Below are 27,408 nucleotides of genomic sequence, written 5' to 3'. Positions count from 1 at the left end.
GCAGCGTGGTGTGTACGTGTTTTACGAACCGTGCAGCCAAAATACGAAGCAGTAGACTCAGTTACTCGTGGCAAGATATCGAAAATTCAGTCTCGACGTGGGAACTTGGTGTACTTGGCCAGGTACACAACATAGTTTTCTTGAAAATGTCGGAGAAAAGATCGACCTCGAATAGCAATGGGAGGAACAAGCGACCATTTCTCATCGGAGTCGCAGGAGGCACTGCCTCGGGAAAGGTATGGCTGATTCGAACGCATGGTATGGTCTTTGTGTCTGCGGTCGTGTTGCAGAATGGCCCGTGTTCGTATGCAATGACATAGGCGACAAGCAGCGTCCACATGGGTTCAACACACGTGTGACGTGTGTGTATTTGTACCACCAAAATTTCAAAAATATAATATCCATCATGTCTTTTACAGTGCCTGACACATCTACTAAATATCTATTCCATCCAAGCATTATTGACCAAGATTATCCCTTATGCATCTCCCATAGTTAGGCCTAAATTTATACGATATCCCTGAACTGTAACAATGTCAATTGTTACACAAGTTTTGTCTTTTTCTAAATTTACACGATACATCATTGGAATTGTCAATAAATGACAATTGACATGTATGATGGGACATCACACGGATTCTAGCATAGGCTTGCTATTATTACCATTTGCTTGGGTTGATGACTATACACACAGGAAATGTATGACAACATCTCTGGAAATGTAGGTCATGAAACAAGCTCATTTTCTACGACTGTGCTGTGCTGTGTAAAGCTATGTAGATGAGGTGAGATGTCATTGGTCATTGTGTCATTGACAAGGAAGGGTTCGGTTCCTCCCCCTCCCCCCAGCTCCTCCTTTTCCTCCCTGTGTGTTGAATATGGTTGGTCTGTCTGTTGTACCATATTTATGGGTAAACTTGCTTGGTCTGTCGCCTCAGTAGCCCGTAAACTCGGTCCTTCACGAACTCGTTACAACTTAATTATACAACTAGTACAAGGCCCAGGGGCCAAGTTTACCTGTGTATAGGCACAGTATACCCATATTAAAATACCATGCCAAGTCTTTGCAAAAGTTAACCTTTGTCTTTGTGTTAGGGATGTTTGCATGCACCTCAATTTTAAATCCTTCCTTTCCCTTTCTGTTTCAGCCATTTATTAATACTTCAAAATGTATTGGATTTTAAGTTGATACAATGGCTTCCATTTGGATTAAAAATTTGTGTTTTTTTTTTTTTTTAAGAGCATTTTCCCTGCACACAATACAGATGTTTGTGATATCTAGTTAAATTTCATGATCTGTTGCAAATAAGCATCTGTTGCCAGTGCTGGGAGAAAACTTTTTTGTTGTTGTGATGCATCATTACTGCAAGATATTTGGGATAGAAATCAGTTGGAATGCTCCCTTAAGAGATTTCTACTATTATGGAACCTGTAGAATTACTGTACAAAATGATGGTACAAATGCTTTCTAGATCAATATTAAAGTCCACCCATTGCAATGAAAGGCTGGATGTTTCAAAGAGGTTTGAACTTTAAAAACTAAATATTTATCAAAGTGATGCAAGTTAATGTGAAAGAAGAATTGTCAAGACCAAGTAGTGTTCTACGCTGTAATGGAGACGAGTACAAATCATCTGTGTATACTTCTCTTGCTTATTGAGTCAATTTCAAACTGGAAAGTCACTACAGCAATGAGAGACGACTGAGAGGTGAATGAATCAGAATGTCACATCCTACAAATACGCTGAGGGCTGCTCTTTGTGTGTGTGCTCCAACAAACATCGGTCTGCATTCCACTGACAACTACAGTACATTCATGTTTCCCAGTCTGCTGCATAAAATTTAGCTCTATAGAAAAAGTGTGTATTTATTTTCAGATGACATGGGGGGGGGGGGGGGGGAGGAGTCAAGATAAAAAAGAATAAGAAATCAAATATTAAAAAATACAACTAATAATATAGCCTCAACTCACAAAGCTAAGCTTCTTTAATCAAAGTTATAATGCCTGGCTGAATGTGGAGGAAATTGTATTGTACATAAATTCTAAAGCCACACCAATCTTTTGAATGGTGGGGAGAATGCAGTGATACACATGTATTTTTGTCTTTCGTATTGTGAGTGAGCAAGACAAAGAAAACATTCGTTATGCATAGAGTTATTTTTTTATTTTTTTTTTAAAGCCCCCAAATATGAGGAGATGCCATTTTCTTGTGTACATTTCAGATGTTACAATATGTGTGGCCTTGCCAGGCACGTGCCCTTGGCACTGCCTGTTGGGTGGCATGCCAGATCAAACGGAAGTAATCCATTCTGTTTTTGCACTGCACATGGATGCAAGGGGCTTGACTGGAGTTCAGGCTGTCAAATATAATCCATTTTCACCCGATACACCCCCCCCCCCCCCCACACACACACACACACTCATTGTTACCTCCGCCAAGGGAGGAGGCTATGTTTTCATTACCGGTGGTTTGTTTGTCCGTGTGCAAAATAAATCAAAAAGTTGTGAATGGATTTGGATGAAACTTGCAGGAAAGGTTGAAAATAACACAAGGAACTGATAATTAAATTTTGGTAGTGATCCAAAAAATTTTATGGATTTTATGAAGGATTTTCAATATTTTGACAGGTAGGGTCAATGAACTTGGGAGTTCGAGCTAGAGTGCATGCTCTAGTTTCTGCTCGGGCGAGGTGCGCTGCGCAGCTTGAAGTTTATGACGTAACAATATTCTTCTGTATTGGGAAATTTTACGATTTTCAGCATTCATACGTATGGGTGGAAATCACTGATCGCTATGGAAGAGCAAGATCATCGGTGGAAAGTAGCTGCTTGGTGGAGGTCTGCGCTCTCAGAGTGCTCGTCTATTTTTTTTTTTAAGGGCATATAAAAGAGTTAATGTATTAGAATAAGAGCTTAGTGTGGTGGAGGAAAGCAGCATACCGCTGGATGAACTACTACACCAATGTACGTGGTATTTGATATTGGAGTACTGGTACATGTTGTATGCTCACTGCAGGGTTGAAGGATCAAATAAGGTTCATAGCCAGCCTTTTGTCAAGACTGCTGCCTGTTTATTTTTTTTTCGACCAAAACCTTGATGGAATACAGAATCAATGGCACACTTTCAGTCTCAATGCAAAACAAACTGTGATCTAAAACCTCCCATTGACATTGTGCACAACAAGGCCATCATCGTGAAAAACAGAACTAACTCTTGAAATAGATCTAGGGCAAACTTTTAAAAGCAGTATAGGGAAGTTTTGTACATGTGTAACATACTTGAAACTACTAATACATGTACTGTATATGTACAGTAATAGACCTTATGCATATGACGTCACACGGTCTTACCAACTGAAGGGCGCCCTCCCTCAGAGGGCAAGCGATGCGTTGCTAGAGCGTGCTTTTACACGCGAGGCAATGGGCATTTACACACAACATCAGTGTTTCTTTTACTGTCTTTTCTATTGCATGTAATCTACAGCCCTAGATCGGGAAATTCAAGCTTGTATAGCAAAATCGACATTTGAGGTATGCATTGCACTCACCAGGTTAATGATATATCCAACATTTTGGCACAATTTTCATGAAAAAAATAATGCAACTACCAGCGGTCGTAACAGCTCATCAACCTACGAATCCGCTAGCCAATCACATGTGAGGTAGATTTCTATGTGTTTTTTACTAAAACACGTACCTCGCATGTGATTGGCTAATGAAATTCAAAATGGCGACATACATTCAGCGAACGGCGATGTTGCGCTATGGATACAAATTTCTGCGATTTAACCTAGGAATTCTGTAGTTACTGTGAGTATTTCGATTGCACAATGTGAGAAAATTACTCAAATATTGCTGCATAATGTGTCATGTCATGTCAAACTTGTTTGATGGTTAAAAAAACCTGCCACTAGCCTGGGGACTGGCGGCGAGTGAGGCGATCGCCGCTAGCGCGCATAGGAAAAGCACATAACTAGCTGCATGCCTCTGCGATGTCAAGGACTCCGCTTGCCCTCTAAGATGGCGTCGCGAGAGGTTGTCAAGCGAGTGATGACGTCAATGCATAAGGTCTATTGTACATGTACATGTATGCAGTTGGACGAAGCCTGTGATTGCACTGTAGGCCTGCTTTATATCCTGTATACGCCAAATATTTAGTGAGTCTAAATTTTTGTGAATCGAGACTTCCCAACAATTTTGTGAGTGGTTAAATTTGCGATTGTGGAGTACTGTATTGAACGGAGAAATACATACATGTGCGTCACATTCATATCGGGATCAGAGTTATTATTTTTGCGTGTCTTTAATTTCATGAATAGCACCTGACTCGCAAAATTTCGCGAAAATAAAAACCTCTCGAAATATTCAGTATACAGTAAATAACATGTTCTCAAGCCTCCTTTCCTAGCAAGTCAAAATGGTGTTATTATCCAAATTGGATAACCAGGAATACAAAGTGTTTGTCTTTTTTTTTTCGGGGGGGGGGGGGGGGGGAAGGGTTGTTAACATGTTGCTTATAGATAGCAACCCAATATTTGTTGAATCCCGAGTCCTACAATTGTACCTGTGAGTCAGATTATGCAGGTCAACACGTATGCAACTCGTCAGGAGTACAAGCATGTAGGCCTGGCGTAATGCAATTGATATAGTACATATGGGTATTTAAATAATACGCACCTCTTGCTTCTTACCACATTTGCACTTTTAGCAGGAGCAGCCGGTTTAGTACAATGTATGTACAAATGTATGTTATACACAACTTGAGAGACATCATTGATTTTTTAGCCTGAGTATGTGCAGCAGTGGCAAATATAGACTTTTTTTTCTCTCAATTTGATGAAAGAGTTGAGAGATACATAGACCAGGCGCGGTGGAGCACCCCAATTTGCATCTCATTATCGCCCCGTTCTATTTGAATTTCCAACGGGCATCCACGGCTGCCCGAAACTGTGTGCATGAAAAAGTCAAATCTTTACCTTCTCCTTGTGCCGCTATGCGTGTCGCTAGTAAACTCAAACTTCCCACACTATCTAAGTTTTTAAAAACCTTCCTTTTGATGAAAAAATTATGAAATTTGCTGCACTAGAACTTGAGATATTAAAGCGTTTTGAAAATCACCTCTCGCAAAACATGCTCTCTGTTTTTTTCCGACTGGACTATGGCCGGGCTCCAATGTGTCCGAAACTGGCAACATAAGTTCATCAGGCCTCAATCCATATATGGTGAAAGTTTTCGCTTTGTACCACCTGTACTTTTTGAGAAATCAACTTGTTTCTACAGGGTTTGGAATAGAAAATTGTAGTCGGCGAAACAATTGAAAATGACGTCATTTCTTTTCCCGTAATATTGGGCATGCGTGGTACGTGAGATTCAGGATTTCGTGCTCATTGTTGGTTTGCATGTGACGCAGTCAATTTTGCTGAGTGTCGCACGGCGGTGATTGCTGAGCTGCTGCCGCGCACGCTGCATGCAGCAATGCGTTGTGTGTGCTGTGACATGCAACGCCACAGTGACGCGATTAATTATACACGGGACCGACCTGTACGCTTTGCGTTCGTGTCATTTTTGACATCACCTTCTGTTTTTTTCCGACACAACCATGGCCGGGAATATTATGGTATGAAATTTAAAATGCAAGCAGATAAATAAATTTCGGTGTACTTTGTTTGAATGGCGCTTTTGTTCCGCAATCACACTTCGTGAATTTTAGGATGATTTTCGAGGCATATTTTTGGTAATTTTGCTCGCCAGGTTTTCGCTAAAATTTCACATTTTATCATTGTCAAATCCTTTAATATGTTATATGTGCATATTCGGATGTGTTTTCAAATTCAAACTAACTCAATTTTAATCCGAAAATAGGTTTCCTGAAATTGTTATTAGCTTGAGAAGTTGTTTACTTTTTCTCAACTACGCGAGTACATGTTGTTTACTTTATGCAAATGAGGCTCGGCTGCCGATGGATTTCTGCGAGATAATTGGGGTGCTCCACCGTGCCTGAGACAGAGATTAAGCAAATTCATTTCATGAAATTCTTTCATGTACACTATATTTCTTCTGGGCTTTATTCTCGTAATTGATCTCTTGGTTGGAACAGTTCAAGCGAAGTAAATTACACATATACATGTAATTGTGATTGCTATTTTCACTGCAGCAAACTAAGAAGTAAACAATACACACATTACAGGATGTACATGTACAGATGTAATGACAAATGTACAATGTATAGTGCATGAAGAACACTGATAAATGCAGTTTACATAGAGTCGTGGTTGCAAAAATCCAGATCGGGGGACAAATGACAATTCACTTTGTTACAAAAGGGTGAGTGTTATCTTATTGCCCGATCTAGAGCGACACAGTAAAATGCCAGCATCACCATGTTATAATGAATTACATTTTATGCTTTTGAAATGTCAGGGGTTACCAGCAGAATCTTCTATTTTTGTTTTTGTTTAATTGTGTGTAGCTGCATGCCGTATTTTTCCTTTTCTTTGCAGAGGCTACAGTCAAGTGTAGTACAGCTGTAGACATCTTACCTTTCATTGCCCATTTTTTAATCAAACTACACTGAAGAATGTTCATTCTGTCTTGTCAAATCTGCTCTTTCAGAAGAGGTGTCTCACAAATACACATGTTGCATACACTGTAGGTTAGGTTTCCATGCATGCCTTCACATTTAAAGGAAACTCAAACCCAAAGAGAAATGTGGATTGAGTGTAAAAGCAGCAAAATTAGTGGAACACATTGCAGTGAAAGTTTGAGGAAAATCGGACAATTGATGCAAAAGTTATTAATTTTTAAAGTTTTGGTGTTGAAACCGTTGGATGAGGAGACTACTAGAGGTTATGGCGTCATGTGTGGACAACAGTATAAAGAAAATGATTAAGGAAATTCATTTTTCATAAAAATTACACATTCCATCAACTTGATACTGACATATATGTTAAGGTTAGCAATTATTCCCCCTGCTTTCTGAAAGCGGTTAGTCAATTGCTCTTTTATTATGCTAAAAAAGGGAATTTTTGTGGAATTTTCTTTATGTTTTCATTAAATTGTTGTCCAAACATACGTCATAACCTCTAGTAGTCTCCTCATCCAATGGTTCCAACACCAAAACTTTAAAAATTCATAACTTTTGCATCGATTGTCCGATTTTCCTCAAACTTTCACTGATGTGTTCTACAATGTTGCTGCTTTCACTTAGTCCAAATCATTTCTCTTTGAGTTTGGGTGTCCTTTAAAGGGGAAGGCTAGTAACTGATCAGTGGGAATCAGTGGAAATGCTGGGAGATGACAGTTCCAATCCTTATTGGATTCATTCAAGAGTTCATTGTATATCTATTGTTGTGTGAAAATTATTTTGCTTCAGAACGGTCTCATATTCAAGTAATGTGCAGATTAATGCTCCGTCACTGACCAGGGACGCTAACCTGGAAGCATTAAACTGCACATTACTTGAATATGAGACCATTCTGAAGCAAATCATTTTTACACAACAATAGATATACAATGAACTCTTGAATGAATCCCATAAGGATTGGAACAATCATCTCCTAGCATTTCTACTGATTCCCACTGATCAGTTACTAGCCTTCCCCTTTAAAAGGGCATTGTACCGGTTTTTTATTTTTTATATGTTCTTTTAATTCTAAAAGACCCAGCGGTGCAAACAGAATCAAAATTTCATAACGATTAAGTCCATAATTTGATGTTAAAAATGGAACTTTTTAGGTGAGAATTATGCTAATGAGCTGACGACCCCGGATGTTATGATGTCACAGGTGCTCTCACTATTACTGATTACAAGTGCTCGCATATGCGTGCGTTAATTCGTATCGAGGTAGCAGACGACGCTTAGGCCTAATTTAGCTAGCAGGCAGCGCTTGTGTACTGTTCTATCCATGTAGATATCTCAAATTTTACTAAACCAAATCGCACCAAAATTACAGGATATACTTCATAGCATATTTCAAAGTATTCTCTTATATTTGAACGAAATCAGTAATCGAGAAGTATCAATATTGACGTCGACTTTCAAGTCGTCACTCAAAAAAAACTCACTCTTCGCGAGAGATCTTGGCGAACGCAAGATGCACAATCTAGAACTGAAGTTAGCCGACTAGTACTGTACGAATAGGGAATTTACGCGAGAATTAAACTCAAAAGTGTAATGATTTTTTGCGACTTGTGTGATATAGGAACTACATTTTTCATTCAACTTACCACAAATAATTTGTAAATTTATTTATTTCCCCCGATTACTTGAAAGATTTGTCTAATGATATTAAATGGCTGACTTCAGTCTGTGCGTGCGCAGCACGACTAGCCGACTAGTACTGTACGAATAGGGAATTTACGCGAGAATTAAACTCAAAAGTGTAATGATTTTTTGCGACTTGTGTGATATAGGAACTACATTTTTCATTCAACTTACCACAAATAATTTGTAAATTTATTTATTTCCCCCGATTACTTGAAAGATTTGTCTAATGATATTAAATGGCTGACTTCAGTCTGTGCGTGCGCAGCAGGTAGACACTCAAAGTAGGGTCTGGCCGCTATCACTCGTGTTAGTCGTAGAGCAGATTATTTTTAGTGACGCCGACAGGAAAGTCGACATCTACACTTACGCTTCCCAACATGTGATTTGTTTCCAATTAACGTGAGCTGTTGGATATGAATCATAAAGTATTTCCTGTGAGTTTGGTGCCATTTGGCAAGGTGAATTTTGAGATATCTACATGGATACGGAAGTACGCTAGCACTATACCTACACCAGCGCTGGGATCGCGAAGCGGCGACACTGTGTTAGAATCTACGTGGTCAGGCCACTCTTCCGAGAGATGGGTCCTAGTAGGCCTACTGAAACAAACTGTTAGATCTAACATTAGTCCTTGGTGTAAATAACACCACTATGAGATTTACAAAACATAGGAAATCCATAAAGCAGATACCTTACCTGAAAAATCCAGCACAGGAACAACAGTGCCTGCAGGACAAGGGTCCAGATCTAGATCTGGAGTCTGGACTTTCGTCTGGACTTTCTTCAAGTTCTGGCAGCAGGGGTATGTAACGTTACGCTGTGCCTTATTAACGCTGTGCACATATGGCCTACAGCTGCAATGTCGACGGTGAGTGAGTGTAGGGCCTACTCATCAAAACTTGGACTGCCACGTAGAACCTACTCCTTGACTGCTCAGTAGTCCTAGTCCTAGTTCTAGTATTTCAGAGTCTATGACCCCGTTTACAGTGCGGGGCCGGGCTCGGCCTCTGCTCGGCCGCGGCCAAGCCCGACCTCAATTGCGCGGCCGAGCCTCGCAATTTTGTCCGTTTACACTACTGGGCTCGGCCGCGCTTTTAATTCAAACCTTTCAATATTTTGTCGTAGTGGCGCTCTGCTTGTAAACAAACGCAATTTGGTATAGCCTGGTTTTCAGACCCTTTGCCAACTGGATTCCGTGGCGACAAAGTCGCCGTTCGGGCAAAGGCCTTTGCCGAAGGAAAAATCCTTTGCAGGACAAAACCACCTTAAACTATACTAGTTTTCCACGTTGAGGGGGTTAATATCGTGAATAGCGAAATAGTATGGGCAGAGGGTCTGAAAGCCAGACTAAAATTGGTCGCGCATTTGGCCCAGTTTGTGTTTACACCAAGAAGAGGCCACACCTCCAGAGCGAGGCCAAATGCGAGGCCAATTTTGGCCTCGCATTTGGCCTTTTGCGCGTTTACACTGAAGCGAGGCTGGGCTCGGCCGCGGCCGAGCCGCGGCCGAACCTCGCACTGTAAACGGGGTCTTAGTGTACTGGGTACCGTTTTCATCTCACTAAGCGTAAATCATGCGTGCCGTTGAAGAGAGTCTACATGTATCTACATTTGGATTTAGATTCACTCAGCCCTCATCTACGTTAGATAGTTTGAACTGGCGAACCATCGCTCGATCATGATCATCAATGCGTAACGTTACTTACACGCAGTCTTCTATGGGCAGCACGTTCGGATAACGATGCCAATTTCATTTTGCATATCTGGAATTTCCCCACAAGTTTTATCTAAATAAAAAGCTGTTGAAGAGATTGCTTTTAAAGATTGATAGATATTGTTAAACATGTTTATTATAGCTCCATATTGCAATTATACTAGATAACAGCTTTTGCAGTACAGTTGAACCTCTCGTATCCAGACAAGTCGGGACCGGGGCTCATCCGGATAAGGGATTTGGCCGGATACGGGAGACTCAATGCTTTATACATGTACATATACATACACATGTACTGATGTAGCTCATTGTAGTACCACATGTAGTAATGTGTATACTGCAACCTTTTCATTGTTACATTTGGGGATGTTTCGGGATGTTGAAATGTCTGAAGGTAAGCAATTTGGAAGGAAATTTGATGCAATGTATGTTAATCATATTGGAAGTAATATGTAATTCATGTGTGTTTGGGTAGGAGTTCTCAAGGAGTTGGGAATTCCCCTTTCTTCCCGTAATTATAAAAAAAAAAATCACGGCGAGATTGCGTCCGGATAATAGAGAGATCCGGATAAAGGGAGGCCGGATAATAGAGGTTCAACTGTACTTCGTGTGAGATTTCATCAGTAAATTGGCATTATGTAGTTCGTCTTGCTAATGTTGGAGTTGTGCACCAAGAGCACCTGTGACGTAGGCCAAATTGTGTGGATCGTTCCATGGCTTGGTCGTTTTCATTTTTTTCAAAAAATCATTACAGGCTTATCCTGGGTTTTACAATTCTTTCTTTCCAGTAGTAGGCATCAAAAAATGTAGATTAGAATTATCAGACAATTAGAAAATGTCAGTACAGTTTTCTTTTAAAAGCTTCATTGGCAGCATGTTGTACAGTCTACAGTAGATTCTTTGTGGGAGACTCATCATGATAATTCTACAGTCACCAACCACAGCCCAGGTTGCAAGCTCATTACTGTCCCCCCTCCCCTTTCTTTTAGAACTTCAACTTGTCTATAAAGTCAAGAAGACAGTACAATCTGATTTTTTTTTTTTTTTTTTTTTTTTTGGTGGTAGTTTTTGCAACATAGTCATAACATAATGACATCCAATCAACAGCTGCAGTGGCCTCCCCCCCCCCTTCCCCCACACATGCACATGTAGGACATGACCTACTGTTTGCTACTTGGCACTGTACAATGTACTGGTATACAGTTGTATGTATTACAAGCATTGTGAATGAAATGTGTAAAACAGCAGTCATGAATGCAAAGCATTACATCATACAGTATCAAACCTTCAAGCAACACATACATCTTTTATTTCCAGTTTTTGACATACCAAAAACAACAACAACAACAAAAGCCTCACCCTGTGCAAGTCTTACTGAAACTGATATGTGAGGACGTTTCCTTTCGAAAATATTTGCTTGGCGAGAATCTCTAGGCTTGACTTGCAGAAGTTTTTGATATCATAGTATTCAATTTCCATGAATTCTGTACTATAATGCACTTGTTGTATTCAAAAAATCAGTGTAAATCTGAATAGTGGCAAATCTGTGCATGCCATTGACATTTAATAAGATATGTTTATCTTGATTAGATACACATTTTGTTGGAAATTATTGACATTTGAAAAGACATGTTTATCTTGATTAGATTTACACATTTTGTTGGAAATTATTGACATTTACAGTTGGTACCATCAATCATTAGGGATTTTTAAAATAGATTTTCTCTTTTATTTTATCCGCTGATTCTTGGGTTTTATTTGTCATTTTTTCCAGACCTGTACATATCATAACTACAGAACTGAATGTGTGTCCTTATTTGTTTGTTGTCACCACAGAATGTACAGTACTTATAATTTATTTCTTTAATATGGCTTACAGAATGGACTATTTTTGTTAGTTAAATATTGATTGCGTAAGCTATTTCGAGCTCTGAATAAAAGAATGAATGTGTGTTTCCCCCCCCCCCCCCCCCCCGAGCAAGAGTGATTTCTTTGATCCTATACATAAAGTTGTAGGTTTGTTATGCCCGCATACTATATATACCTATACTTGCTGTATGATGCATTGTAAGTTTTTCTCTTAGAACCATGTTCATTGTAGGCAGAATTTCTGAGGAGTATTAAAAGCCCCGTCTACCTGATATACAATGTACATATTTTCGTATAGATCTGTCATATGATGTGAGCGAGTATTAACTCAAACAAAGACTCCATAACAATGGTGGGACTTTTCTTCCTCTGGTCTGATGAAAGTTACCACTGAAAGGCCTCTAATGATGATGTTTGCCTTGACATTTTACATCTTGGATGGCAAATTGTGTACTGCTAGTTCTGTACTGCAGCTGTGAAACTTACCATACTTATTATGTATTAAGACACAAAGCTAATGAGAGAGATTGTCTACAATAATATTAAAATTGTAGACCATATCGATAACTGAAATGCTACATGTAGAGATAATTTCTGTTATCAATGAGATGATGATTTTATCATTTATAGTACCTGTTAACATGGAATATTTCAGTTTAAAAATATACAACGCTGCACACTGGCACATGTTCGACGGTCCCTGACCAGTAAAAATCACTGTCAGACCAGAACCTTTTTCAGGAATGGACCAGTAAAAATTGGAAAACTGGGTATCTACTGGTCTAACAGGCAGATCAGACCAGTAGAGAAATGGGTTATGGTGCAGCCCTGAAATATAAATTAATTTTGACAGTAGTCTGAACCTCACAAAAATCATAGCACATTTTTTTAGCTTTGAAAAAAAAAATAGAAATGTTAATTTTGACACAAAAGCACTCTCATTCGTGAAATCATACAAGTAGACAAGAGGTCATTGAAATTGGCTAAGCACAAATCTTGTTCAATGTGTTGCACTTTATAAGCAATTGTGTATGTTTCTGCTGACAAACATAATTTAGTGACTCAAAGTGTCCCTTGTAGGAGCCTACAGTACAGTAGCAGTGTGTATTAGAATTTAAATTGGTGCTGCAATACTCAAGGTGTGCAAACTGCCACAGCGTAATTCTGTGGCCATTTCACGATGGGTTGAAAATGTCATGGAACATCAGGAACCCCATCCCACATTGGTAGCAAGCATGGAAGTATATAAGAAGTGAGTGTGATAGAAATTGATCTGGGTTGTATAATGTACAATGAATTTGTACATAACATGCAACTACAGTGTGGTGAATTTGGATTTTACCATCTGGGCATTGGGTAGTTATCATATGCAAGTGGTCTCTGTTGTACCCTATTTAAGAAAGGTCACTCTTGGATCGAAACATCCAAGTGTTTTGTTGTTATATCACACGTAATAAAGGAGGATAAAACATAAATGAGACATTTCCACTGAATGCCATTTATGGCAAAACAGTAGTCAACACGAAAATAGCCTTCTTTTTAGACCCTCACTCTGTTCAATACGCATTGACAATCAAGAGCCAAAAAAGCTGGAGCCGACTCTGTCAATGGAATTGATGTCTTATATTTGAGATCTGTGAGAGGGATTATTTTTCGCGACTGAGAGAAAATCTACATTGTGCACCATACCACTCCTGCTGAAAAATTCAGCCTCTTTGACTGATGAAATTGCTCCATTCACCCATTAGCCATCAGTGTGAAAGATGATGCATTCATGAGTTTCCAAAAGAACTGTTGACTGGTTGCAATTTTTGCTGCCAAAATCTCATTCTATGGCAAAATTTGATAATTCAAAGGCATACAGTGTATTATATGTTAAGATATTTGGGCAGGTCTCCATGGCCCTCTTTGCTGGTGGCTTTACTTTGTCTTACTTCACAAACCTGCTTTGCTTCTCTTGCAGTTTATACTGTATATATGCGGAATATTTTGCGCGGTTTTTGTTTTCGCACATTTCGCAAGTCGGGTGGTATTTATGAATTTAGTGGTATTTATGAATTTAAAGACGCAAAAATATTGACTCTGATCCCGACATGAATGTGACATGCATGCATACATTTCTCCATTCAGTACTTTGCTCCTCGATCACAAATTTAATGACATTGTGATACAGCATGGCATACAATAGTAGTATCAAGTTCAAAAAAGGTTGCTGTATGTTGTCAATACCAACACTTTTTTTTTTCAATGGGTATTAAAGAGAGACGTTTTGACACATGGTTCTGCAATTTAAAATGGTAGACATGCAAAGTGTACATAAAGATGCTAGAATAAGACATTCCAATAGATCCTCAAAGTTCCGAGAGAAAGAGAGAGAGAGAGAGGGAAAGAGAGAGAGAGGCAGACAATGAGGGAAAGTTACAGTACAGTGTATGAAATGAAGAAAGCCATATAAAGCCACATCTTTCAGACTTTTTGTAGGGCTGCAGCTCAGACTGAAAATTTGAATGAGAGTGAATAGACAGTATCAATCATTTAAGAATGGGTAACATTGATTGTGTTTAATACACTTTAGAACCCTACAAATACATGTATCCTACTGACTTATCAAGGTTTGCAAAAAACACCAGAAAGAAAGAAAGAGAAAAAGAAAGAAAAAGATTGAGCAATCAAATTACCAGGTCAGTAAAGATTGGTGAATTTTAGAAAGGAAGCTGACACAGATATCTCATAATATCACACTTCCTTTTCCTTGTCTTTGTTTTGACAATACTGAAATATGACAATATTTGAAAAAAAAATATGAATAGCGTGTGTGTGATGTCCACAGCCTTGCAGCACCGACTGATTAATGCGTGTGGGAGTAGTACAGTCCTTAGTACTTGACTAGTCGCGATGAATGAGCTATGAACTCTCTTCAGAGACCTGCCCCCTCACCCGTTAGTTCTTTCATGTGACATGCATAATCCAGCAATCACATGGTAACCATCATGACATATTATCGAATGACCACATCTAGTTGATTGATTGAAAAGGCTAATTTTGTTTTTCCCTTGCTGTGATATTTACAGCGAGCTTAGAGTTTTGTATCCGCCAGCTAGCCAGGCTGAATTCTTTACAGTATATCTTTCCATGACACAAATCTTATGAACAAAAAACACCTGTACATTACCTTCATACTTGTAGGCTCCACTTAATACAAAAAGAGATTATGATCCAAAGTATAGTAAAAACTGCAGCAGTTATGCCAAGTACAGAATTTATATTTACTGGTATTCAATTACCACATGTAGGTAATGAAGTCTTAATCAAAACAGACTGAACATGGTATGTGCAGTACCTCAGTACTCCCTACAACCCCCACCCCCCCCCAAAAAAAAAAAAAGAAGAAGAAGAAGAAAAGAACAGAAAAAGAAAAGGAAGGATAGCTGTGCACTGTTCCTAGTTTTTCTTCATCTGGTTTCTACTCACTCCCAGTCCCTGTTCTGGTCATGCCCCTACAGGTACATTTACTCTGTTTGTCTCCAGGGGCCCATTTCATAAAACTTGTCATCAGTGACAAGTTGTCATAGATGTGACAAGCTACTGAAATCCTTGCATCTGATTGGCTGAGAGCAAAATTGTCATAGAAATTGGCAGTTGTCACTGATGACATGTTTTATGAAACGGGGCCCCAGGTCTGTCACATACAATATTATAAAAATAGATGTCTTGATCTGTGTGTGTCGGTGTCTTTCTTTGTTAGGTCCCATCTTCATCTGGCCAGTCTGGGCATCTCATTGCTTTTGGTCCCACTTCGTACCAGATCCAGTACCACTTCCGGTACCACCACTGGTCACACCTCTGGTACCATCTCTGGTCCCACCCCTTTTCCATGAGTTTATTCCCTGACATGTGGTGTCCTTTTTTTCACTTTTATACCTGGTACCGGGTAATGCCCTTGAGTTTGATCCCTCATTTGTCATGGTCTCTAGTTCCTATTGTTTCTTTTCCCTGTCATGTATGTTACCTGTCACTTATTAATTTGTCCTTTCATCTGGTTTATATTCTCATTGATGATTCTTTGCATTTCTGCTCTCCATCATGTTTGCTTCATCCTGCATCTGTTCCCCGTCATGTCTGTGTGCTCGCTACGTCTGCTTTCCGTATTTACAATGTACATCTGATCGTTGTCATGTCGTGTTTGTTCCATGACTATTTTATGTACATCAAGTAGTCCTTAAAAGTGATCTGAGCCATCACTTTCAATTTGATTCAAATAGATTCAGTGAAATGAAAAAAAAAATTTAAAAAGGTGAACTTTCACCAAAGTTTGGCCTGAGATATATATGAAAAAGTCTTGGAAGTTCAGAGTTGCAGTTTTTGGTATGAGCCGCAAACATATCAATATAAAAGTATTATATGCAAATTAGAGGAGGCAATGATGTTTTAACACTGCAACCGTCTCATTACTTTAAAAATGTAATTTTTCGCACGAGTAATTTTTCATGGTAGGCCGGATGGGATGAATTTCATGTGTTTTTAATTTCACAAATGGTCAGGGCAACTGAGCGAGTGCTTCATACTGCTCACCACTGCCACGGTGATACAGAAGGACATTAGCGGCATAATGTACTACATTAAAAGGTACAATGTAACTGGTTGCATTACAATTGGCAAATTCACTTGTGCTATGAAATTTGAAAGTCATGAAAATTTTGTTTTTCACAGTAGTACATGCGGAAATATAAGAATCATCTGTTTGGTGGAGAAGTTGGCAACATATAACTGTTTATAACTGTTTCTTCCCTCTTTGTCCAACCCATGTCCAGTCCTCGGTGTGCGAGCGCATCGTGGAGGCCGTCGGTCAGCAGAAGATGGACTGCAGGCAGCGAAAGGTAGCCATCATCAGCATGGACAGCTTCTACAAGGACGTCTCGGACGTGGTCAACAGCAGTGCCATCGGGTCGTACAACTTTGACCATCCAGGTTGGTGTGGAAAACTTTGCCAAACACCCTCCTCTATATTTTGTCTGTGAGGAACTCAACTTTGCCCATGGAAATGGGTACTTGGGTATTTAGTTAGAGAGGGAAAAACAGTGTGATGTTATATAGTGCTTTTATTCCTTGATGCTGCGCATATCTTTTTCTTGTCTGTGGCATGCTGTTGTGACATTGATAGTAGGGACTTTTCGATTTGCACGTTGAGCCAGGCGTCACCCTGTTATGACGTAGTTTTTACGTACTGCGCATGCGCGAGTGTCGACCCTCGGCTCATCGCACAAATTTCGAACGCGTTAACCCCGGTTATCACCGTCCACCCAAATCGGTTGCGCCGCGCTCAACCCACCTTGCTATGACGTCACACTCCTCTCGGTTATAGTGCGAAAGAGCACGACGACTCTCGGGGAAATCTGTGCTCAGTTCACCTGTTTTCCTTTTTCTTTCGAGAGAATATTTATATTCTAATTACATGAAAGCTTATGATCTTGATACGTCATAGCAGCAGCGCTGACATACAAACTACAGCCTCTGGTACCTACTTTATTTGCCCGTTTTCACTGTTTCGCACTTTGCAACTGCCTACCGTAGTCCCACACATGCATTTACACGTAACGCTGTACGCAAACAGATCTTGGTGCTTTTGGCCTAGCTTGTGCAGCAGTGCATTTGCCTAGTAGTCTTACCATGCATCATGTTTTAAAATTCACATAATTCCTCCCAGGATACGCATCTAGTCAAAGACAAAGTAAATATTACAAGTACAGAAACGAGTCACAAATTCCGCATATATGCACGCAAGGCACAGGTTGCCTCCTGCACACGCCACGAGACGTGACGCCGGCGCCTGAAATCGAAATGTGTTTTAGCAGCAGGTCAACGTACAGACGTGACGCCTTGACGTACGGTTGCGCTCGGCGGCACGTCCTTCTCGTTCACCCAATCGAAAACTCCCTAATGTACGATGTGCCACACCCTTTCTGAATGACACTGCCCTTCAAAGAGTAATGGTGACCTTTAAGGATTTATTATTGTTATTGTTATTTGTAGGTGCTTAGCAGCCGCAAAGCCAGCAATAAATATGCACATTTAATGGGGGATGGCAAAAGTTGGATAAAAAGGAAATTGCCTATTGGAAGGGGGGGGGGGGTGGTACAGATATTACTGGTGAAGTACAGCCTGTAGAGTTTCTGAGACCAGCTGTCCATTAACTCGAGCCAAGTATCATATACAGAGAAAAAGAAATGATGTTTTTATGTACCTCGCCATAGAATTGCCCATGGAAATTATGGCTGCTGTCTGCTGGTTAGTAGAAGGAAACATCAATAAATTCTGGTATTTCTCCCCCAAATGATGCTGTGGAGGTTGAAGGTTGACGACCTACCAATTTTGTGATGTTGGCCAGTCAGTATTCTGTTGTGTATCATTCTGTGAGACTGTCCCAGGTGACTATAAAACACAAACAACCATGCCACTTGTAATGTTGTCCAAACATTCAAATGTTGATTTATATGTGGCCTGCTACAACAAAAAGATCCTAAAGTCGCTGACGGCTGAGCCGAAAAAATAAGTTTGAAGTCACATCATAAAAATTGGTCAAAACAATCGGATTTCTGTTTTTGGCATGATTTTGTAGTCTAATGTTTTGTCTATCATCTGCCGAAATTTCGAAGCTAAATGATCAAAGGAAAGGCAAGAAATCAGCATTTTTCTGGGCTATGATTTTCGGACTTTCAGCGTAACAGAAACGTGTCCGAAGATTTGGATTTAGCGCCGTACCAAGACTCTGCCCCTAGCAACGAGGGAATGATCTTATTGGTCAGTGCGTGAGACCCTGCTTACTGATTGGTCATGCGTAGACCGCTGCTGCTAAGCTTGAATGGACATCGCGGAAGTGGTGAAAAATATCTCGCAAGCCCTTGATCACGACAGCGTCGGAAGGAAAACTTTGAAGACGTTTTTCTCGAAACTCTAATTTCCACAACCACTTAACATGTGCTAATAAAACCATCAATATCTCCGCAACCGAGTACTCTTATGAGTTGTGCTATATATGAAATTAAAGTAGAAGGGTAAGGGAATAATGTAATGCCATTTTCAGAAAATTGTCCTCCCCGACTTACGGATCCTTTTGTTGTAGTGGGTCACATATAGTCTATATGAATTTATAAATATAATTGATATACATGCCACTCCTGTTTAAACAAAGTTCTTGGGACTGGCAGTGGTCTTTCATTGAATCAAAATTTTTCTTTATAACTGAACAATAAGATATGTCCTCATTTAGACAATAATTTTGGGACCTGAATTTTTACTTCATTGTAATGAGAGTATAGCTACTAACTGTGATAATGGGAGGGCACTGTATAAATGATTATATCAAAATATAGATATTAAAAACAGACACGTACACCTTGTGACACAACAGATGCTGTCGATGAGAAGATGATGAAGCAGACATTGACTGATCTACGGGCCGGAAAGACGGTGAAGATACCCGTCTACGACAAGATCAAGAATTCAAGGTTAGCCTTTTATTCTGTGTGTACGTCTGCTTGTCTTGTAATACATTGTTTCCCCATTGTGTACAGGTGACTCCAGTGTCAATGACGTCCTCAGGACTGACAGTTCTCTTTCATTATACCAGTACAATGAAATTTTGTTCTAGCCAACAAATTAAGTATGTAAAAAGATAGGGATGATAATTATTTGACCTGAATTTTAACTTCTTTGTAACAAAATTTTGTTCAAATCGCAATTATTGTAACAGAAGTGCCCTGTAAGAAAGAAAGCTGTCAGCCGCCCTCTGACAAAGGTCAAAGAACTCATGTCTTGTCAGCATTGTGTAAATGTTCTCCGCATTTTATGCAAGTTCCCTTCGTGCACACTTTTCCAGTTATACTGGTGATCAGTCTGCAATTTGAATGATAGTTGAAATTTGATCTGGGAAACTTGACCATTCATGACCAAAAGTGCAAGAAGAGTAGCAGAAAAACTCTAAAGCAAAACCTTCATGAACCCGGTCAAGAATCTGGGTCTTTGATTACACCAGACTTCACAGGCATTGACTTTGATTTTACACACAGGACGGCCTTCTCCATCATCGATCCCACTGACGTTGTGTTAATAGAAGGGATCCTGGTCTTTTACTTCAAAGAGATCCTGGACCTGTTCGACATGAAGCTCTTTGTGGACACAGATGCAGACACAAGGTTATCAAGAAGAGGTGAGCGCAAGAAGGACGTTGGATTTCTTGTTTAAGGAAGAATGTGTATCTGTTGCTTTGGAGAGTGTTTTGTATCACCACCGCATGATGATGCTGAAGTCGTGTTGGCTTATCTTTTTAGATGCTGTTTCTTGTTACTTCAATTAAACTTTGGGAAGATGGCATTCGTGTCTTGTTTATGCCACTTGGTTTGTAGATATACTTAACCACGCAAAAACTGGGATGATGATGTTCATTTGGGTGAGAGGTCATGGTCGAGGATCAGAATCATAGATTTCAAACAGTGAAATGAAAAAGAGCAATAGATTCCTATTGGCACCAAAAGGCCAGAAATACAATTTAAGTTGATTTTTGTTTGAAAGTAGAGTATTTACATGTAGGTAGTCTGTTAACAGTTGTCGTGAACTTGACCTCAGTAATCACAGTAGATTCCTGATAGACGCTCTTATATGTTAGAGGAGATGAAATTATAGTGATGTTTCACACACAAACAAATGAGGGATACTCTGTAAATGGTCCACATCACACATCTTGAAGTTTCTATGAAATGACTGTTTGCCAAAATTGCCACTATAACTCCCTCAGTGGGGCAATGTAAAGGGTTAGTTGTAGGGTCAATTTTTATAGCAGTTTTCTTTGGATGAAACCATTATGATATTAGCTCCAGGTGCCATTTATGTAATTGAGGTTTCTGTTTGTTCAAGTTGGGTTGTTTTTTTTTTCGGAGCTTTTCCTCAATTTCCATTAATTTGAGCATATAAAGTATACTTGTTAAAGGGATATTCCAGACGATTTTCATAATTTCACATCATGTAGTAAATAAATCGACCACTCCATGTATAGATTTGTGGAATTTACTGTGGTTCTTGAGCAGAGAAACAATACTTTGAAAAACCTTAAACAAATAACACTGAACAAGGATGATGACATAAGAGGTTCACATATTTCAGAAATGTAGCAGTGTAATTTCATTACAATACCGCTTGCTTGCAAGTTCACCTGTGTATAATCTATGCATGCCTTCTTCTTTTGTTGTGCTTCCTTGATCCCCAACTCATGCATTCTTATGGTGACTCTGCCATGTCATCATCCTTGTTCATTGCAATTGGTTCTAAATTTTGAAAATATTCTTATTCTTCATCCCAATTATCACAAATTCTGAAACTCTGTCCTCAGTAGAACTAATTTATAGTTGTTCAAATGTAAAAATCTGAAAATCATTCGGAGGTCTCCTTTAAGGTGGTTCAGTCGCTACCTTCTCAGTGGGGGCTGGCGTTCTCTGGTTGCACAGTAATTTCATGTGATCCACCCTCAATACTTCAAGTACCGTATGATATGTTTCTGAATGGGTGCGATGCACAGAGAGCGAATACATGATACAATGGTTGATTTGCTAGGTCATTTTCTCAGTGAAAGTTCGGAGATGCCCTTGCACAATGTCCTGTTCGAGAGTTGTGCTTGCATCATGTATGACTGGACGGGGTGTGCTATCTGGATTGTTATGGTTCCTACTCAGGAAATGGCCAAATGTGGTGTCTGTGTTTCCTACGTTTTATTGCTGTCTGGTTTTAAAAAAAAGGAGCAATAACCCCCCCCCCCCACACACACACACATATAAGGGCTTTTTACACTTGCAAATTTTTGCTTAGTCCTGTACCAACAGTGGGGCTAAGGGGGGGCCTTAGCCCCACCGTTGGTACCGGACTTTCCTTAGCCCACTTTCTGTTTACACTTGTTTTTGCCAAAGTGGGCTAGCCCCACCGATAATCCCGTGCTATCTGGCCCTGCAAAAGAGCAGGGTTAGCACCGCAATTGCAGTGCTAACCCCGCAATTGTGGTGCCAAGCAAGCGAGTGTAAACAGAACAAAGAAATAATCCGGGCTAAGCGACGGAGACGAAGTCCGACCCCCACTGACCTATCAGAAATGAGGTAATCAAGTGCTGCTGGTGCGTGCATGTATTTGTACAGTGTACAGCGTAATCATGAATATTCATGTGGTTTGGAAAGTACGGGACTAAAAAATACGAGTGTAAAAAGGTCAGTTTTCTCTTTAGCCCAGGACAAGAGCTTTACTGGATTTATTGGCGAGTGTAAAAAGCTGAAAAAATTGGTACGGGATTAACGATAGTCCTGGGTCATAGAAAGTACGGGTTAAGAAACACGAGTGTAAAAAGGGCTATATACACACACACACCATACCTCAAAGTACACACCTCTGTTCCTCCGATGACGTTGGCTTTTATCATTTCACACTTTTGATCTCAGAATTCCCCCAAACAGCTCATTGTCCTAACATATTCAATCAGCCAGACAAGTTTCTCAGTAGAGTCTTTTAATATATTGCCAGCAAATTCCAAATGCAGGGCAATGAATTTTAAGCCCTTCTGAGAACCATCTGTTTTAGCATGGGATCTTGCTTGGCAGTGGGTTAAGTTTTATACATGGGCAGGCTCCCTCCTCCCCCCCCCCCCCCCCCCCCCATCCCCATGGGTCAGAGGTTAAGAGTGAAGGGTCGGCAACACTCAACTACTGGAATGCAACTGTGAATGCAATGATTTGAGGAGCGATTTTCCACACAACTTCCAACAGGTGGGCCATGGATGAGTTATATGTAGAGGGGCAATGACTTTATGGAGATTTCTTCTTCCCCCCCCCCCTCCCCAGCACAGTGGAGGGCATGAGCCAAGGTTGAATTCCCAGCTGTTACTGTGATTGCAACAGCTCATGAAACATCTTACATGTTTTGACTGCATTGTTTGAGTAATTCCCCCCTGAGCCCCTCAGTTACACTTGTTTGCCAATTTCCAGATGCTAGTTTCTTTTGAAGTCAACCACTGTCATATCATTTTATGTCAGGTCCCCAGGATAGATTTAGCTCTGGATGATAAATAGCTTGGCACTGGCTGGAAACTTGGGTTGATACACCAAGGGATGATCGCACTTTGCAGTTTGTTGATCGTGACAAAAATTTTCCTCTGTACTCTGTACGAGTCTCATGTTTGTTTGTGGTGCTGGCTAAATCGTTGGGTGCTGTTCATTATTCCGAAGGTTCGCTATTCCGAAGGTTCATTATTCCAAAGGTTCATTAATCCGAAACACGCAAATTCCCTATACCTAGAGGTTCGTTAGTCCGAAAATGAAAAAGGGTTCGTTAATCCGAACATTTCTGGCATTATTCCGAAGGTTCGTTATTCCGGAGATTCGTTAATCCGAAAATGAAATTTGGAATAACGAACCTTCGGAATAACGAATCTTCGGACTTAAGAGCCTTCGGAATAACGAACCTTCGGAATAACGAGCTGTAACCAAATCGTTGGCTTTATCTTTGAAGGACATACTGTAAAACAAGGAATGTTCACATGCATTTTAATTTCGCGAATTTCGCGAGCGCCAAGATTCGCGAAATTGAAATGCACGCGAAAGTTCTTATCTACTCTGTATGCATTGAATGCCAGTCGATTCGAGAAAATTTCATGCTGCAAAAAAGTCTGTCGGCCCCAATTCGTGAAAATTTCATGCCATGAATATATCATGTTTTACAGTATGTAATATCATGAATTGAGTCTGAGTGACCTTGATGATGAAATAGATTGCAACGCCTGGCAATGATCAGGAAATGGTGTGTATGCCACCAATCAAATATGGACCATGGCCCCTCCCAGGCCTGCCAGCCACAAAATGCCATTGACATTGTATATAAACTGGTTGCCAATGGTAATGATGGGGCTAATTTGACTGTATGTCTGAAATATCTTGGATATTAGGAGGCTGTACATGCATGCAACTCCAATGACACAAGTACTGAAATGATGCTATTATTCAGAGCACTTGAAAATCCAAACTTCACTGCAGATGATGAGCGCATCATAACCACCATGATAGCCAAATTAAAGGTCCAGTTTACCTTTGGGAGCAGTGATTTAAGAAAAAGAAAATTAAAGATATCACATTTAATGCATATGTTTAGGTCTGTTGTATCACAAAACATCCTTCCACATAAAATTTTTGCAATAAAGCCTAAAATATAAGTAGATATCAGTATTTTTCCCATAAACCATAACTGTAGACGGTTTAGTCTGGACTCATTTTTATTATAACTATTGTTCACATTTTGTGTATTTCACAATACTAAACATCAATAATACGGATTCAGATTTTACAGTGGTTGTGTCTAACACTAACTCACATTTTAGAACTATTTTAAAGCACTATTGCTGGGTTTTAGTTTCATCTGCAAATGGTAAATTATGCATTTAATGTCACTGGGTTTAGAGGGAAAATAAAGATGTAGTGGCACTAATTTGGTAAAAAGAAAACCAGCAACATTATGACAATACAGTGTTGTACAGTGTAAGCGTAGTAGGACATAAAGTGTAGCGCCTTTCTAAACTATTAGACATGACACTATGGTCTCTTTCTTCTTTCTGCTCAGGTAGGAGAGTGAAGTAGTATCAAGTATGGCAATTCAAATACCAAACTCTTTGGGAGCAGTCTTCAAACATGGTGTGTGAAGATGTGCTGCTAAGCAACCCAGTGAAATTATACCGTATGTATAATTTGCGATTTCGTTCCTTTTTTCAGTGATGCGTGATGTGAAGGAGAGGGGTAGGGACCTGGACAAGGTGCTCATGCAATACGTCAAGTTCGTCAAGCCCGCCTTCGAGGAATTCTGTCTTCCAACAAAAAAGTATGCCGACGTCATCATTCCGCGAGGTGCCGAGAACTCTGGTGAGTGAGGCAGTGAATTAATCTTGAGAAACTGATGTTCATCAAACAAAGTGTGAAAGCAGTAGAGTCAAATGCATTCTTTATGTGTGTGTGTGTGTGATCTGTAACAAGTGAGGTCATAGTGGGTATGAAGATAGCTCTTCTGTGTTTCCTACAGGCTGCACTATATCTTAAGACAACTTGCTAGTATTTCATGTTTGTAAAAAAGCATCAAGGGATTTTGAGGACGAACACCGTACTAGGGCTTTCCATAACTCAGTCGGTAAGAGCTGCAGTCTGGTAATCCAGAGGTCTTGGGTTTGAATCCTGATGGAATCCCATTTTCTTGACTCATTTTTTTCATTTTTCATTCATAATTAATTGTTATAAGACTCGGGTCCGTTTTGAACTGTCAGTGATTGTATCTGTTGTAGGCAAATAACCTGGTAAGATATTATGTTTTCGTATCATACCAGGAAGAATTTTGAAACAGAAGAGATGATGGAAAGGAAATTTTTGTTTGCTTTGCTAACTTTTTATTCTTCATTTTGAAAGAGTGATGACAATTTTTCAAGGGTTTTTGCGTTGTCTAAAATGCTGCATGAGCGCATGAAACTGCAAAAAGGGCATGTTTGCTCGTCATGACAAGTGTCATAAATGGGCTTGCGTCTCATAAATACTCACTTTTTTGCTTTCGCCTCCACCCCCCCCCCCCCCACTCCCTGCTACAGTCGCCATCAACCTCATTGTCCACCACATACGAGACATTCTCAACGACGGCATCAAGACGGAGTACCACAACGGTATCGCCAAGGCCAAACTCCAGGATGGCCTCTCCTCGTCGCTGAACGACTCCGTGCTCATGGCGGGTGGACCGACAGGCAGGAAGATATCAGAGTCGGGCGGAAGAGGACGCCCTCACTAGCCCCGGTGGTTTCTTTTTGTTTGTTTGTTTGTTTGTTTGTTTTATTTTGTTTTGTAAGATATTTAATTTCTTTTATTTTCTCTCGCTTTTGTCTTTGTTCTTTACCATTGCTGTCGCAAAATGTTTGTTTTGTAAGTGTGGATTGAGATGAGATGAATAGGATTTTATGACACACGGGACATTTTGTATTGTATTGTATCGTATTGTATTGTCCACCCGAATTCAGGCTATGACTCAAGAAGTGTATGACATAGAGATAGATATATGTGTATTTGTGTATATGTGTGTATGCATGTGTGTGTGTCAATGTGTATGTGTGTGTGCACACCATGGGGTTCTTGTGAGACAAAATGTGGAAATAGTGTGGATATTTTTTTAATGCTAGAATTGTCATAATTCTAATTTGTAAGCACGGCAAAGAATAAAAAGTGACCGATTCTTTAAAAAATTTTTTTTTTTTTAAGTCGCTTTGTCATGGCGCTGATTAGCCTTTTGTCAAGGCCCTCTCGCTGCAACGGGCAAAAGAAGCGAGCCCAGCCGAGCGCGACAGCACGAGGGCCTTTTGAGATCTGCTTCATCCATTATTATTCGTGACACATGAACCCTACTGAATATTCATATTAACAGGGTTCCGATCAACCAATGGAATGGCATGCTCCCTGCATCCTCTGTCCCGACCTGTTCGCATGCATCAATGACCACCAGTGGAGGTCTGTGCCGTGCATTCCCGTATGCAAATCAGGCTCAGGCATACAGACACGCTGATCGGTCGACTTTTGCTCCCAAAATCGAGGAGCAAAAGTCGGCAATTCAAAGGGCTAACAAAAAAAGATGTGAAGCAGATCTCAAAAAGCCCTCATGCTGTCGCGCTTGGCTGGGCTCTCTTCACCATACAGCGAGAGGGCCTTGACAAAAGGCTAGGCGCTGAGTTGTTTAAGAGAAGATGATATACCACCCTCCATTGATTGCCATGGAGGATATCACGGCAGCCTAGGGAATTAATTTAATGCGAAAAGTTGCTTAGCATCATTACACCATGAATGGGCTTCTTCATGGCTGGCTTAAGTACGGATGTTTTGTATGTTCCCCCTCAAAGAATGTGTGTGTATTGTACTCTCAAAGTTTGACTAAAAAATGTTTTTATTTCTGCACCCTTTTTTCGTCACAAGTACTGAGAGTGATCTCCAATTTCAGACTTTGCTTGGAGGTGTGATACTCATGTTGGAGCTTGCAGAATGAAATTTGGTTTTTCGTTCAGCTGACCTTTGCACTTTGGATAAGTACGCGCCTACTCAAAAGGGAGAGGCTGGCAAAGTCTGTCTTCATTCTTTTATCACAAACTTGTTTGATCAGTTGAAGTTTTCCGTGATGGCCAATCTTGTGTGTAAATTTGTGTAAATATTGTATTAAGATGAGTTAGAGTGTATGTCAAAGATATTGGTGAAAAAAAAAAAAAAAAAACATCACGGCAAAGTTTGCTCACATCTCACTGAAGAATTTTCCTGATTGAGAAGTTGACCGGCTAGTCCGTAGGCCATCCACAGACTCAGGGAAAGACACCGTTGCTATATGACCGTCACTGCTGAGATGCGTTGCCATTGCTCCGTTGCTTGTTGTGATGATTATCGATTGCTAAATAATTTCTGGAGATTTTCTGTGAATTACCAGCAAATCTCTTCTGATTATCTCATCCATCCAAATGTCCACTGTGGGCACACTT

At 40.1% G+C, this 27,408-nt stretch overlaps 1 protein-coding gene across 1 annotated transcript; it reads left to right on the top strand.

The window, feature by feature from the left end:
* The first annotated feature begins 3 nt into the window (after positions 1 to 3).
* LOC140240377 (uridine-cytidine kinase 2-like) lies at positions 4 to 25,975 on the top strand. The gene is made up of 6 exons (XM_072320147.1): positions 4 to 236; positions 16,661 to 16,817; positions 19,258 to 19,354; positions 19,916 to 20,055; positions 24,638 to 24,784; positions 25,495 to 25,975. The coding sequence occupies exons 1-6, from the start codon at positions 147 to 149 to the stop codon at positions 25,686 to 25,688; spliced, it is 825 nt and encodes a 274-aa protein (XP_072176248.1). The 5' UTR covers positions 4 to 146; the 3' UTR covers positions 25,689 to 25,975.
* The last annotated feature ends 1,433 nt before the right edge of the window (positions 25,976 to 27,408 follow it).

The sequence above is a fragment of the Diadema setosum genome, chromosome 17, assembly GCF_964275005.1.
Source record: "Diadema setosum chromosome 17, eeDiaSeto1, whole genome shotgun sequence".
In the NCBI taxonomy this organism is placed as follows: domain Eukaryota; kingdom Metazoa; phylum Echinodermata; class Echinoidea; order Diadematoida; family Diadematidae; genus Diadema; species Diadema setosum.
Note: the sequence above shows the minus strand (reverse complement) of the source record. Positions and strands in the feature narration are given on the sequence as shown.

What these genes read in the sequence shown, in the direction of transcription:
- LOC140240377 (XM_072320147.1), top strand. Translation starts at nt 147, where the DNA reads ATGTCGGAGAAAAGATCGACCTCGAATAGCAATGGGAGGAACAAGCGA. An exon ending in GACAAGATCAAGAATTCAAG is followed by an intron (nt 19,355 to 19,915) that starts GTTAGCCTTTTA and finishes TTTTACACACAG; the next exon opens with GACGGCCTTCTCCATCATCG. An exon ending in CACAAGGTTATCAAGAAGAG is followed by an intron (nt 20,056 to 24,637) that starts GTGAGCGCAAGA and finishes TCCTTTTTTCAG; the next exon opens with TGATGCGTGATGTGAAGGAG.